Source organism: Pseudophryne corroboree, chromosome 3, assembly GCF_028390025.1.
Source record: "Pseudophryne corroboree isolate aPseCor3 chromosome 3, aPseCor3.hap2, whole genome shotgun sequence".
In the NCBI taxonomy this organism is placed as follows: Eukaryota; Metazoa; Chordata; class Amphibia; order Anura; family Myobatrachidae; genus Pseudophryne; species Pseudophryne corroboree.
The window spans coordinates 756227186-756243728 of NC_086446.1; the positions used below are offsets into that span (position 1 = coordinate 756227186).

The 16543-nt window shown below is 47.3% G+C and overlaps 1 protein-coding gene across 3 annotated transcripts in view; it reads left to right on the plus strand.

Moving 5' to 3' along the window:
- The window catches only part of KCNIP2 (potassium voltage-gated channel interacting protein 2), a 652480-nt gene that overhangs the window by 283106 nt on the left and 352831 nt on the right, over positions 1-16543 (plus strand). Inside the window, exon 1 of one of the 3 annotated variants that reach the window (XM_063962380.1) lies at positions 13173-14008. The exons of the other annotated variants lie outside the window; for them this stretch is intronic. Within the exon in view, the coding sequence (XP_063818450.1) occupies positions 13921-14008 (88 nt within the window). The 5' untranslated portion in view covers positions 13173-13920. Of the gene's footprint in view, positions 1-13172; positions 14009-16543 lie in introns of those variants that run through there. 3 annotated transcript variants of the gene reach the window in all.

Here is a 16543-nt window from a genome sequence, read left to right on the forward strand (position 1 = left end):
AGCAATTAATCTCTCCTTGCACAAACTGGCTCTACAGAGGCAAGATGTCCACCTCATCATCATCCTCCGATTCATCACCGTGTACATCCCCCTCCTCACAGATTATCAATTCGTCCCCACTGGAATCCACCATCACAGCTCCCTGTGTACTTTGTGGAGGCAATTGCTGCTGGTGAATGTCTCCATGGAGGAATTGATTATAATTCATTTTAATGAACATCATCTTCTCCACATTTTCTGGAAGTAACCTCGTACGCCGATTGCTGACAAGGTGAGCGGCGGCACTAAACACTCTTTCGGAGTACACACTTGTGGGAGGGCAACTTAGGTAGAATAAAGCCAGTTTGTGCAAGGGCCTCCAAATTGCCTCTTTTTCCTGCCAGTATACGTACGGACTGTCTGACGTGCCTACTTGGATGCGGTCACTCATATAATCCTCCACCATTCTTTCAATGGGGAGAGAATCATATGCAGTGACAGTAGACGACATGTCCGTAATCGTTGGCAGGTCCTTCAGTCCGGACCAGATGTCAGCATCAGCAGTCGCTCCAGACTGCCCTGCATCACCGCCAGCGGGTGGGCTCGGAATTCTGAGCCTTTTCCTCACACCCCCAGTTGCGGGAGAATGTGAAGGAGGAGATGTTGACAGGTCGCGTTCCGCTTGACTTGACAATTTTCTCACCAGCAGTTCTTTGAACCCCTGCAGACTTGTGTCTGCCGGAAAGAGAGATCCAAGGTAGGTTTTAAATCTAGGATCGAGCACGGTGGCCAAAATGTAGTGCTCTGATTTCAACAGATTGACCACCCATGAATCCTTGTTAAGCGAATTAAGGGCTCCATCCACAAGTCCCACATGCCTAGCGGAATCGCTCTGTGTTAGCTCCTCCTTCAATGTCTCCAGCTTCTTCTGCAAAAGCCTGATGAGGAGAATGACCTGACTGGCAGTGTCTGAACTGACTTCACGTGTGGCAAGTTCAAAAGGTTGCAGAACCTTGCACAACGTTGAAATTATTCTCCACTGCGCTTGAGACAGGTGCATTCCACCTCCTATATCGTGCTCAGTTGTATAGGCTTGAATGGCCTTTTGCTGCTCCTCCAACCTCTGAAGCATATAGAGGGTTGAATTCCACCTCGTTACCACTTCTTGCTTCAGATGATGGCAGGGCAGGTTCAGGCGTTTTTGGTGGTGCTCCAGTCTTCTGTACGTGGTGCCTGTACGCCGAAAGTGTCCCGCAATTCTTCTGGCCACCGACAGCATCTCTTGCACGCCCCTCTCGTTTTTTAAATAATTCTGCACCACCAAATTCAAGGTATGTGCAAAACATGGGACGTGCTGGAATTTGCCCATATTTAATGCACACACAATATTGCTGGCGTTGTCCGATGCCACAAATCCACAGGAGAGTCCAATTGGGGTAAGCCATTCTGCGATGATCTTCCTCAGTTGCCGTAAGAGGTTTTTAGCTGTGTGCGTATTCTGGAAAGCGGTGATACAAAGCGTAGCCTGCCTAGGAAAGAGTTGGCGTTTGCGAGATGCTGCTACTGGTGCCGCCGCTGCTGTTCTTGCGGCGGGAGTCCATACATCTACCCAGTGGACTGTCACAGTCATATAGTCCTGAGTCTGCCCTGCTCCACTTGTCCACATGTCCGTGGTTAAGTGGACATTGGGTACAACTGCATTTTTTAGGACACTGGTGAGTCTTTTTCTGAGGTCTGTGTACATTTTCGGTATCGCCTGCCTAGAGAAATGGAACCTAGATGGTATTTGGTACCGGGGACACAGTACCTCAAACAAGTCTATAGTTGGCTCTGCAGTAATGATGGATACCGGAACCACGGTTCTCACCGCCCAGGATGCCAAGGCCTCAGTTATCTGCTTTGCAGCAGGATGAGTGCTGTGATATTTCATCTTCCTCGCAAAGGACTGTTGGACAGTCAATTGCTTGGTGGAAGTAGTAAAAGTGGTCTTGCGACTTCCCCTCTGGGATGACCATCGACTCCCAGCAGCAACAACAGCAGCGCCAGCAGCAGTAGGCGTTACACGCAAGGATGCATCGGAGGAATCCCAGGCAGGAGAGGACTCGTCAGAATTGCCAGTGACATGGCCTGCAGGACTATTGGCATTCCTGGGGAAGGAGGAAATTGACACTGAGGGAGTTGGTGGGGTGGTTTGCGTGAGCTTGGTTACAAGAGGAAGGGAGTTACTGGTTAGTGGACTGCTTCCGCTGTCGCCCAAAGTTTTTGAACTTGTCACTGACTTATGATGAATGCGCTGCAGGTGACGTATAAGGGAGGATGTTCCGAGGTGGTTAACGTCCTTACCCCTACTTATTACAGCTTGACAAAGGCAACACACGGCTTGACAAATGTTGTCCGCATTTCTGTTGAAATACTTCCACACCGAAGAGCTGATTTTTTTGGTATTTTCACCAGGCATGTCAATGGCCATGTTCCTCCCACGGACAACAGGTGTCTCCCCGGGTGCCTGACTTAAACAAACCACCTCACCATCAGAATCCTCCTGGTCAATTTCCTCCCCAGCGCCAGCAACACCCATATCCTCCTCATCCTGATGTACTTCAACACTGACATCTTCAATCTGACTATCAGGAACTGGACTGCGGGTGCTCCTTCCAGCACTTGCAGGGGGCGTGCAAATGGTGGAAGGCGCATGCTCTTCACGTCCAGTGTTGGGAAGGTCAGGCATCGCAACCGACACAATTGGACTCTCCTTGTGGATTTGTGATTTCGAAGAACGCACAGTTCTTTGCTGTGCTTTTGCCAGCTTAAGTCTTTTCATTTTTCTAGCGAGAGGCAGAGTGCTTCCATCCTTATGTGAAGCTGAACCACTAGCCATGAACATAGGCCAGGGCCTCAGCCGTTCCTTGCCACTCCGTGTGGTAAATGGCATATTGGCAAGTTTACGCTTCTCCGACGACGATTTTATTTTAGATTTTTGAGTCCTTTTTTTACTGATATTTGGTGTTTTGGATTTTACATGCTCTGTACTATGACATTGGGCATCGGCCTTGGCAGACGACGTTGATGGCATTTCATCGTCTCGGCCATGACTAGTGGCAGCAGCTTCAGCACGAGGTGGAAGTCGATCTTGATCTTTCCCTATTTTTGGAACCTCAACATTTTTGTTCTCCATATTTTAATAGACACAACTAAAAGGCACCTCAGGTAAACAATGGAGATGGATGGATACTAGTATACTTATGGATGACGAGTGACTGCCGACACAGAGGTAGCTACAGCCGTGGACTACCGTACTGCGTCTGCTAGTATAGACTGGATGATAATGATATAAAAAATATATATATATCACTACTGCAGGACAGGTATATATTATATAATGACGGACCTGCTGGACACTGTCAGCAGCAGACTCCTAAACTACTAGTATGAAGAAGATAGAAAAAAAAAACCCACCACAGGTAGGTATACAATTATGGACGAGCACTGCCGACACAGAGGTAGCTACAGCCGTGGACTACCGTACTGCGTCTGCTAGTATAGACTGGATGATAATGATATAAAAAAAATATATATATATCACTACTGCAGGACAGGTATATATTATATAATGACGGACCTGCTGGACACTGTCAGCAGCAGACTCCTAAACTACTAGTATGAAGAAGATAGAAAAGAAAAACCCACCGCAGGTAGGTATACAATTATGGACGAGCACTGCCGACACAGAGGTAGCTACAGCCGTGGACTACCGTACTGTGTCTGCTAGTATAGACTGGATGATAATGATATAAAAAATATATATATATCACTACTGCAGGACAGGTATATATTATATAATGACGGACCTGCTGGACACTGTCAGCAGCAGACTCCTAAACTACTAGTATGAAGAAGATAGAAAAAAAAAACCACCACAGGTAGGTATACAATTATGGACGAGCACTGCCGACACAGAGGTAGCTACAGCCGTGGACTACCGTACTGCGTCTGCTAGTATAGACTGGATGATAATGATATAAAAAATATATATATATCACTACTGCAGGACAGGTATATATTATATAATGACGGACCTGCTGGACACTGTCAGCAGCAGACTCCTAAACTACTAGTATGAAGAAGATAGAAAAAAAAAACCCACCACATGTAGGTATACAATTATGGACGAGCACTGCCGACACAGAGGTAGCTACAGCCGTGGACTACCGTACTGCGTCTGCTAGTATAGACTGGATGATAATGATATAAAAAATATATATATATCACTACTGCAGGACAGGTATATATTATATAATGACGGACCTGCTGGACACTGTCAGCAGCAGACTCCTAAACTACTAGTATGAAGAAGATAGAAAAAAAAAAACCACAACAGGTAGGTATACAATTATGGACGAGCACTGCCGACACAGAGGTAGCTACAGCCGTGGACTACCGTACTGCGTCTGCTAGTATAGACTGGATGATAATGATATAAAAAATATATATATATCACTACTGCAGGACAGGTATATATTATATAATGACGGACCTGCTGGACACTGTCAGCAGCAGACTCCTAAACTACTAGTATGAAGAAGATAGAAAAAAAAAACCCACCACAGGTAGGTATACAATTAAGGACGAGCACTGCCGACACAGAGGTAGCTACAGCCGTGGACTACCGTACTGCGTCTGCTAGTATAGACTGGATGATAATGATATAAAAAATATATATATATCACTACTGCAGGACAGGTATATATTATATAATGACGGACCTGCTGGACACTGTCAGCAGCAGACTCCTAAACTACTAGTATGAAGAAGATAGAAAAAAAAAACCCCACCACAGGTAGGTATACAATTATGGACGAGCACTGCCGACACAGAGGTAGCTACAGCCGTGGACTACCGTACTGCGTCTGCTAGTATAGACTGGATGATAATGATATAAAAAATATATATATATCACTACTGCAGGACAGGTATATATTATATAATGACGGACCTGCTGGACACTGTCAGCAGCAGACTCCTAAACTACTAGTATGAAATAGATAGAAAAAAAAACCCCACCACAGGTAGGTATACAATTATGGACGAGCACTGCCGACACAGAGGTAGCTACAGCCGTGGACTACCGTACTGCGTCTTCTAGTACAGACTGGATGATAATGATATAAAAAATATATATATATCACTACTGCAGGACAGGTATATATTATATAATGACGGACCTTCTGGACACTGTCAGCAGCAGACTCCTAAACTACTAGTATGAAGAAGATAGAAAAAAAAAAAACCCACCACAGGTAGGTATACAATTATGGACGAGCACTGCCGACACAGAGGTAGCTACAGCCGTGGACTACCGTACTGCGTCTGCTAGTATAGACTGGATGATAATGATATAAAAAAAATATATATATCACTACTGCAGGACAGGTATATATTATATAATGACGGACCTGCTGGACACTGTCAGCAGCAGACTCCTAAACTACTAGTATGAAGAAGATAGAAAAAAAAAACCCACCACAGGTAGGTATACAATTATGGACGAGCACTGCCGACACAGAGGTAGCTACAGCCGTGGACTACCGTACTGCGTCTGCTAGTATAGACTGGATGATAATGATATAAAATATATATATATATATATCACTACTGCAGGACAGGTATATATTATATAATGACGGACCTGCTGGACACTGTCAGCAGCAGACTCCTAAACTACTAGTATGAAGAAGATAGAAAAAAAAAACCCACCACAGGTAGGTATACAATTATGGACGAGCACTGCCGACACAGAGGTAGCTACAGCCGTGGACTACCGTACTGCGTCTGCTAGTATAGACTGGATGATAATGATATAAAAAATATATATATATCACTACTGCAGGACAGGTATATATTATATAATGACGGACCTGCTGGACACTGTCAGCAGCAGACTCCTAAACTACTAGTATGAAGAAGATAGAAAAAAAAACCCCACCACAGGTAGGTATACAATTATGGACGAGCACTGCCGACACAGAGGTAGCTACAGCCGTGGACTACCGTACTGCGTCTGCTAGTATAGACTGGATGATAATGATATAAAAAAAATATATATATCACTACTGCAGGACAGGTATATATTATATAATGACGGACCTGCTGGACACTGTCAGCAGCAGACTCCTAAACTACTAGTATGAAGAAGATAGAAAAAAAAAACCCCACCACAGGTAGGTATACAATTATGGACGAGCACTGCCGACACAGAGATAGCTACAGCCGTGGAATACCTTACTGCGTCTGCTAGTATAGACTGGATGATAATGATATAAAAAATATATATATATCACTACTGCAGGACAGGTATATATTATATAATGACGGACCTGCTGGACACTGTCAGCAGCAGACTCCTAAACTACTAGTATGAAGAAGATAGAAAAAAAAAACCCACCACAGGTAGGTATACAATTATGGACGAGCACTGCCGACACAGAGGTAGCTACAGCCGTGGACTACCGTACTGCGTCTGCTAGTATAGACTGGATGATAATGATATAAAAAATATATATATATCACTACTGCAGGACAGGTATATATTATATAATGACGGACCTGCTGGACACTGTCAGCAGCAGACTCCTAAACTACTAGTATGAAGAAGATAGAAAAAAAAAACCCACCACAGGTAGGTATACAATTATGGACGAGCACTGCCGACACAGAGGTAGCTACAGCCGTGGACTACCGTACTGCGTCTGCTAGTATAGACTGGATGATAATGATATAAAAAATATATATATATCACTACTGCAGGACAGGTATATATTATATAATGACGGACCTGCTGGACACTGTCAGCAGCAGACTCCTAAACTACTAGTATGAAGAAGATAGAAAAAAACCCCCCACCACAGGTAGGTATACAATTATGGACGAGCACTGCCGACACAGAGGTAGCTACAGCCGTGGACTACCGTACTGCGTCTGCTAGTATAGACTGGATGATAATGATATAAAAAATATATATATATCACTACTGCAGGTATATATTATAATATAATGAATGACTGACCTGCTGGACACTGTCTGTCAGCAGAATGCGTTTATAGAATAAAAAAAAAAAACACCACACGAGTGTTTAACTTTTTCAAGCAGACAATATACTGGTGGTCACTGGTCAGTCACACTGGCAGCAAAAGTGTGCACTGTTATGTACTCCTGCTATAACTGCTCCCCAGTCTCCCCCACAATTAAGCTGTGTGAGCAGTGAGCACTCAGCACAGTCAGATATACATAGATGATATTATCATGCAGCACACTGAGGCTGAGCACAGATATGGTATGTGACTGTGTATCGTTTTTTTTCAGGCAGAGAACGGATTTTAAATAATAAATAAAACTGGTGGTCACTAGTATAATTATCAGCAAAACTCTGCACTCTCTGAGTACTCCTAATGCTCCCCAAAATTACTAAAATTAAATTACTAGTAAATCAAGTGTCTCACTCTCTATCTAAACGGAGAGGACGCCAGCCACGTCCTCTCCCTATCAATCTCAATGCACGTGTGAAAATGGCGGCGACGCGCGGCTCCTTATATAGAATCCGAGTCTCGCGATAGAATACGAGCCTCGCGAGAATCCGACAGCGGGATGATGACGTTCGGGCGCGCTCGGGTTAGCCGAGCAAGGCGGGAAGATCCGAGTCTGCCTCGGACCCGTGTAAAAAGGCTGAAGTTCGGGGGGGTTCGGATTCCGAGGAACCGAACCCGCTCATCTCTAGTTTATGAAGGGCGTAAATTCTCCTGTAAAAGTAGGAACCACTATTTTCGTATAGCTACGCTGCTCCGGGGAATTCACACTCTTCATAAACCACTCCGCGTTCTAACATCAATTATTCTAGGAGGAAAGAGAGAAATAATGGAGTTGGTAACAGAGAGAGAGAGAAATTGTATATTCAGTGTTTCATCTGCACTCCAATATTACTCCCATCCCTATAGTACACTAAATGGATTTTATCATTTTTCCCAGCTCAACAATTCCATTTGTGTTCGGCTGTTTGTGCACTTATCGGATAAGCGCAGATCCAGACCGTCCTCTGTACTGTAGACCTACTGTTCCCTCTGTGAAACTGTGGGGGATCTCAATATGATGCATCTTGACTGGACTTTATTATAGGAATATAATGCGTGAATACACTCAGCGCAGTTTCCGTTTAATGCAGTCTAGCTACATGCATTTTTCATAAACATGATTAATTTAAGGAACTGTCTGGTCACATTTAGTTCATACCTAGTTATATAATATCGTTGCAGGTGGAAGACTAAAACCAATTTGGTTTTCTTATACCAGATATCCGTTATTCTGTTTTGCTTACTAACTTTTTTTTTTTTTTACACATTTTGCAGAGCAAAGCCAGGTCTGAAACGCTCCGCTGCCTGCTTACTGTTCCGTAAAAGAGGGGCTAGTGAGTTAAAAGAGGCTACAACATGAGTGGATTAGGATATTGCGTACACAATGATTTCGTTCATTACACCTTTTAATTAACTTGTGATGAAAAAAATCTCAGCAGTGACAATTACTGCGATTGTGGAACGTACGAGTCCCAGCAGCCGGGAGCTGGTAGGTTCACACAGGCTGGAGTAGTGTTTACCAACCTCGGTCTTCAGGGCACACTGACAGGCCAGGTTTTAGTGCTATCCATGTTTGAGCATAGATGGTATAATCAAAATGACTGAGGTACATATTAAGGTACATACAGTATTATATTCAGCACATATTGCAGATTCTGCAAAAAAGCAGACTCTGCAATCCTTTTTTTTTTGCATGCTGGGGGGCCACCCATCGCATGCATTGCTGACCAGGCCGCCCAGTGGCTGCGACCGCAATTTAATTGCGGTTGCAGCAACTGTGGGTGACCCCATGCCTCCGTAGCCCCAACTGCGAAGGCAGGCGACCCGTCGCCTTTTTTTCAATCGATGCGGCTGCATGCGATGTCATGCAGCCGACCTGAAAACGACTCTGACCCGCCCCGATTTTCCCCGCAACAGTCCGTCGCTGCCCTGGCTCGCCCTGCAAACGTATCTACTTGCTATCACATTGACCAGGCTATGTCCGCGCAGGACGGGACCTGCGCATGCGCAGTGTTGGCGCCAACGGGGATATTGCATTCGCATTGCTTAGCGATGCGACCTGAATAACCCCTTAAGTTGCCTCTGCTCATGTATGCCTATCCTTGAAACCTGGACTGTTAGGAACGTGGTTGGAAACCCCTGGACCCAGGGGTAGATTAGAGATAAAAGATTTCCTAAAGCTTCTAAAACAGACAAGGGAAGATGTTGCCAATAACATCCAGTCAGATTCTAACTATCATTTCTTTATTGCATTCTAGATAACAATAGACAGAATCTGATTGGTTGCTATGGACAATGCCATTTTCCTCATCACCCACTGCCCAATGAGCTCCCAGAAGTTCCAGAGTATCCAGATAGGAAGTATGAATTGTTCAGAGAATTCTATGAACACAGTACACCATACCTCCCAACAGAGGCGGAACTACTGCCAGCGCAACCAGTGTGTTGCACTGGGGCCCGCCTCTGTCCAGGGGCCCAAAGCATGTAATGAGTCAAACTGACTCATTACATGCCGCTATGTGCTGCGGGCAACCGCTGCACGCAGCACACAGCCGCCTGGACAGAGAGGAGCGCACTGCAGCGGCCACGGGGGAAAAGGGGGAGGAGGGAGGTGGAGGAGGGAGCAGCAGCAGCGCTTTGTTACTGGTGGAGGCGCTGCTGCTGCTGCTGTCCCTCTGCTTCACTATAGGCTGTCTTCCGAGAACAGCCTATAGCATACTTGCCTACCCTCCCGGAATGGCCAGGAGGCTCCCGAAAATCGGGTGACCCTCCCGGCCCCCCGGAAAGGTGGGCAAGCCTCCCGCTTTCCCCCTCGGACGCCCGCAGCAGAGAACAAGCGGGCTGCCCGAGGGGGTCCGATGACGCGATTCGCGCTGAATCGCGTCATCGTAGCTCCGCCCCCCGCTATGCAGCGGCTCGTTTCTCGGCACAGCACAGCGGGGGGCGGAGTCACGATGACGCGACCCTGATGTAACGCCCCCGGACCGCCCATCCTGCTGCCGGCCACGCTCCCGGACCGCCTCTCCTGTGCCGGCCACGCCCCCCCATACACCTACAACGCTGCCTCCTCCCGGAGGAGGAGGTAGCAAAGTAGGTAACTATGGCCTATAGTGAAGCAGAGGGGCAGCAGCAGCAGCGCCTCCATCAATAACACAGTGCTGCTGCGGCTCCCTCCTCCACCTCCCTCCTCCTTCTCCCCTGCCCGGAAATCGTCAGAAGCTGCGCCGAGGAGCCTGAGCCAGCGGAGAGGGTAAGTATAATTCTTCTTTCTTTCTTTCTTTCTTTCTTTCTTTCTTTCTTTCTTTCTACTGTCTGCCGTAATGTGTAAAAAGGGGGAATCTGCTTGCCGCAATGTGTAAAAAGGGGGAATCTGCCTGCCGCAATGTGTAAAAAGGGGGAATATGCCTGCCGCAATGTGTAAAAAGGGGGAATCTGCCTGCCGCAATGTGTAAAAATGGGGAATCTGCCTGCCGCAATGTGTAAAAAGGGGGAATCTGCCTGCCGCGATGTGTAAAAATGGGGAATCTGCCTGCCGCGATGTGTAAAAAGGGGGAATCTGCCTGCCGTGATGTGTAAAAATGGGGAATCTGCCTGCCGCGATGTGTAAAAAGGGGGAATCTGCCTGCCGCAATGTGTAAAAAGGGGGACTGTCTGCCGCAATGTGTAAAAAGGGGGAATCTGCCTGATGTAATGTGTAAAAAGGGGGAATCTGCCTGATGTAATGTGTAAAAAGGGGGAATCTGCTTGCCGCAATGTGTAAAAAGGGGGAATCTGCCTGCCGCAATGTGTAAAAAGGGGGAATCTGCCTGCCGTAATGTGTAAAAAGGGGGACGCTGTCTGCCGTAATGTGTAACAAGGGCACGCTGTCTGCCGTAATGTGTAAAAAGGGGGCGCTGTCTGCCGTTATGTGTAAAAAGGGCACGCTGTCTGCCACTATGTTTAACAAGGGCACGCTGTCTGCCGTTGTGTAAAAAGTGTACGCTGTCTGCCGCTATGTGTAACAAGGGCACGCTGTCTGCCGTTATGTGTAAAAAGGGGATGCTGTCTGCCGTTATGTGTAAAAAGTGCGCGCTGTCTGCCGTTATGTGTAAAAAGTGCACGCTGTCTGCCGTAATGTGTAAAAAGGGGGACGCTGTCTGCCGTAATGTGTAAAAAGAGGGACGCTGTCTGCCGTAATGTGTAAAAAGTGCACGCTGTCTGCCGTAATGTGTAAAAAGGGGACGCTGTCTGCCGTAATGTGTAAAAAGGGGGACGCTGTCTGCCGTAATGTGTAAAAAGGGGACGCTGTCTGCCGTAATGTGTAAAAAGAGGAATCTGTCCGCCGTAAGGTGTAAAAGGGTCTCTACCTGGTGTAGTGGTGCTACTGTGCGGCGTAATTTGAATAATGGAGACTACTGTGCACCGTTTTATGAATTGGTATTATTTTGTGGCCACACCCCTTCCCCACGAAGCCACGCCACTATGTATTTTTGCGCGCGCCTGCGGCGCGCACTGCCCGTTTTGCATGCAGGGGTGGGGCTCCAATGCCGTTTCTTGCACACAGTGCTAAAATGTCTAGTTACGGCACTATTGCTAGGTATCCATTTCTCTGGCCCTGAGCAGGTCCCCCTCACCAGATCCTCTCCAGGAGTGAGGGGGTGGACTTGGATGGGATGGGGGGAGGCCCAAAGCATTTTGTCACACCTGGGCCCACCGCTTGCTAGTTCCGCCACTGCCTCCCAACATTCACAGGAGGTGAAGAGGGACATTCTGCGCGGCGCCGAAAGGGAGGGGCGTGACTTTGTGAAAGGGTGTGTGGCTTCACAGGGATGCCACAATTGTGGGCCACGCCTCCCATTTTAGTCACAGTGGGTGCACGCCCTGCGCTCTATGGGCTGATGGCCATTCCCCCAGTCCCTCTGCCTCCCACGAATAGACTCCGCTGCTCTGCTCTAAACTGACTGAGCAGAGCAGCGAGCGCAGGAGCCTCCCAACTGTCCCACCCCACCGCGGGACACTGCGGCCCACTGGAGGGACAGCTGGACAGACCCAAAAATACGGGACTGTCCCACGAAAATCAGGACAGTTGTGAGGTATGGTACACGTGGAGGGACACTGTGGCCCGATATTAAAAAGGCAAAAACCCACCAGGAAAATATTCCAAAAAAAAAAAAGGAGTATTTCATGGAAATGAGGGGCACTCCGGCTGCACTTTGGAGTTTTGTCAGATGGCTGACTGCTTAGAACACCTTATGGGGGAGATGTATCAAGTCTCGGAGAGAGATAAAGTCATACTTACCTACTTTTACTGTCTCCTTTCCAGGAGAAGCCAGAGAGGAGTCATTTAAGAGACTGTGCAAGATAAGTGACAGTTAATGGCTGATTGGTTACTTTGGTGGTGATTCCAATTTCCGAGTTGATCGCTAGCTGCTTTCGTTCGCTATGCAGCGATGAGGCAAAAACACGGCACTTCTGCGCATGCATATGCGGCGCAATGCGCACGCGCGACGTACTATTACAACGAACTATGTAGTTTCACACAAGGTCTAGCGAAGCTTTTCAGTCGCATTACTGACCGCAGAGTGATTGACAGGAAGAGGGCGTTTCTGGGTGTCAACTGACCGTTTTCAGGGAGTATTCGGAAAAACGCAGGCATGCCAGGAAAAACGCAGGCGTGGCTGGACGAACGCAGGGCGTGTTTGTGACATCAAAACAGGAACTGAACAGTCTGAAGTGATCGCAAGCGCTGAGTAGGTATTGAGCTACTCTAAAATGGCTGCAAAAAACTGCTAGCGAGCGAACAACTCGGAATGATCACCCTTATCTCTTCAAAGCCTGATACAACTTCCCCTATGGCTCTTATAGAGAAGATTGTTGAGGTTTTTAAATATATTTCAGCAATGATTTGCCTCTTTGCTTAAATATTACATAACTGTTTCATTGGTACTTGTGCTTTGCTTTTCATTTGTGGCAGCACGAACCTCTCCCCTCCCCTGCTAAAACTTTCCCATCCTCCATAATTTACAAGAGATGAAACATCCTTTCCCCCAGTTTCCAAACAGACATCGAGCAAAGCACTTTTTATTGGCGGCCCAGGCCCATGGAGTCTGCGGTTGCCATGCCGACCGTCCTCACCCCTGGTTCCCAGCACCCTGGATGATGTGACATGGACTTGCTGTTCCAGATCACCGCCTGTCTGTAGAGGGAAGCACATCACACGCTGCTGGAGACACAAGTTCAGCTCGTGTTGGATGGAGTGAGACAAACCACATTTTCTCATTTTGCATTTGAAATCCTTTTCTTTTTTGCCTCGTTCATTTTTTTTTTTTCTACAGCTCCCGAGTGTGAATTGTATTTCCTGCAAAATAACGTATTGCAACAAACTCCAACATGACGGATAATAGATTTGCTGCAGCCACTGCTTTGCCGGTCATTTTTATTGCAAGGCGAGCATGGTTTTACATTGGGCATTGAGTGGTTTGTCTTTTAGCAGCCAGAGATACAGATAAGAAAATTCCACCGCCAACGATTTCATCTCCACGACTTTCTATGCTCCGAAGGAGCGTGGACGATCGAAGACCCGAGGAGCCGGCTTCCTGGCGTGAAAGTGTGAAATTGTTCGGAAGTGTGTGATGCATCTTTCTAACTAATTCTTCGACGGCCGCCTGACGTCACCCAAAGCAGCACTTGGCTGGCACTTGGTATCTTCCCTGTCAGTTTGTGAGCGCTCGCAGAAGGGTCTGCTTCCAGCCTGGGAGATAATTACATCTCTGAAAGCCTGACGTGCATCCTGTTCAGCCGTCCACATTCTCCTTGTTGCTCGCTGGGGTGAAAGACCGAAATGAGTCGGTGCCGGAAGAGGTGTAAGAGACAGCTGAGTAAAGTTGCTCGTTATTTTTACCAATTGGTCACCGGGACCCTCCCAGAAGGTAAGAGGGGACGAGGGAGAGTTAAACATCTTGACGCACACCTTTGTTGTTCTGTACAGTACAGGGCAGAATGATTCCCCTTGTGTGTTATTGTCGGTACGACAGCTGAGATGACATATTGGCTTTCAGTGGATGCGTTGCTGTGTCAGATGTTTCGATTACCTCTTCCCTGTATCCCCAGTCAGCCAGCACCGTAGAGCTCCACGGCTGATGCAGGGTTAATAAGACAGAGGTTCTCTGGTTTATATTACATTGGCATTAGGGGTTTGTTGGTTGCACTACATAGCGTTATTCTAGTGGGTCGCCAGGCACCTGTGACACTCCGACTGTTGTGGAACTACAAGTCCTAGCATGCCCTGCCAGGCCGCAACACGTGGAGCGCCTACGGTAGCTTCTCTACAGTTTATGTCATATTTAACATGGTGGAAATAATCGTTATCTCTGCGCAAATGTTTTTTTTTAAATACAGTACAAATGAATCGCGATGGGAACTAATTAGCATCTAATGAAGCCACAGTAAGCTGTGATAGTGGATCGTGTACAGCATTCCTCTTAATTAGATTACAGGGATGTTATCTGAAATACTGTGTATTTGGTCTCTGGTTCCAAATGCTTCTGGAAGACAGACTGAACTAGTTAAAGACATAATGTGTTTCCAAGCTGTCTTCTTGTGTATTTTTAATTTAATGATCTTTGTGTATTGAGAGGTGGAATTGGGGGGGGGTACAATGTATAGGGCGAGGGCGCTTTACACCCATGCAGAATCATCTCCAGCCTTGCATTTCTTTCATCGGGAAGCACGTAAGCAAATGTGCAGTGTCTTATTAGCATTTACTGTTTATCCCTTTTATATTGTCCTATTAATTACAGGTGCACCGGTCACAGTGTTTAGTGTTTAGCATGTTACGCTGTGTATATATAAGGATGAGGAGATTATTCATACGGATTACCCGAAAGTGCGGATACGGAATTGTTATTTAGGATAATATTTTGAGATATAGCTGTGATGTATTCGGAAGATCAGGATGCACAAACAAACCTCCCAATAGTTACTAGGTCCAAATTGCCGCGGTGAAATAGGGGTGTGTCTACATTATAGGGGCTGCGACTGCGGCCCTAACCCCAGGAAGACATCCTGGTGTATATCTGTATACTCAGTAGTAAAATATCTATGCCATAATAATCTTGGACTTGCCTCTCCCAGCATACCATAACTACCAATAACATGGCTTGCTGAGACATGTAGTTCACTGCACTTCTTTTGTACAGTCCATAGTAATTCTGTATACGGTAGGACACCCTCACACGTCCCACTCCCCTCACAATACTGGCCCTTACTCTGCCATAGTAGATTATGAAACTTTAATGCAATGCGCATAGAACACTATGGAGACTGTGGGGGTAATTCAGATTGCATCGCTGCAGCGGCCACTTGGTGCACATGCGCAGCGGCTACACTGCGCGTGCGCACCCTGGGAGCCCAGTGAGATGCTAACAGTCAATCAGGCAGAGGCGGTCGTGGGGTGGGAGGGGGCGTGCCAACAGCGTTAGAACGCCCTTGGTGGGACGTGGTCCAGACAACGCAGGCGTGTCCGGACCGTTAAACGGGGCAGTCCCGCGACGGCTGCACTGGCAGGGAGCTACTCGCCAGGTACAAAAGCATCACCGCCGTGCGATGCTTTTGTACCTGTGCGGGGGGGAGGGGGGGTTGGGCCTGACATGCGGGGCGGACTAGCCCTGTGCTGGACGTCCCCCCGCATGTCAGAGTAACTGATCGTAGATGTGCTAAATGTAGCACATCTACGATCAGATCTGAATTAGGCCCTATGTACTAAGCCTTGGAAAGAGATAAAGTGGCCGGAGATGAAGCACCAGCCAATCAGCTCCTAACTGCCATGGCACAGGCTGTGTTTGAAAAATGACAGTTAGGAGCTGATTGGCTGGTACTTTATCTCCGTCCACTTTATCTCTCTCCAAGGCTTAATACACAGACCCCTAAGGGGTCAATTTAATTCGCTGGTCGCGGCGCAAGTAAGTGCCCCCATACGTATACACGCACACACTGTGACCCAGACACTCACTGTGTCCTCATATACACACACATTTTGCCTCCCATATACATAGCCGGACTCATCCTCCCAGTGCAGTAGAGCTGAATCTTCCTGAGCATGTGACCGGTCAGCACCAGTCACCAGAGATGGCACTGCTGCTCCCCGCTGCTTCTCTGACTCCTTCAGCTCTCTCCCGACCATCTCTGCCTCCACGTTCCCCTGCCGCTTTGCTCCACTGGAGTCCGTCTCCCAAGTGGAGTGCAGTCCTCCACACTGGTGGGCTCCTTGAAGCTGAGCAGGGTCAGTCGATTGTCCATCGGCATGGCCACAATGTGTGTGAAGCTGTTTAGGAGGAGTGCAGCAGCAGAGCCCTGGAGCTTTCCTGCTAGTGCTGCCCAGGGACAGTGGGGAAGCCTATATCACCCTGGGGATGCAGCTGAGCACCATACTAGGCTTTCTCTATCGTCCTAAGTGGATGCTGGGG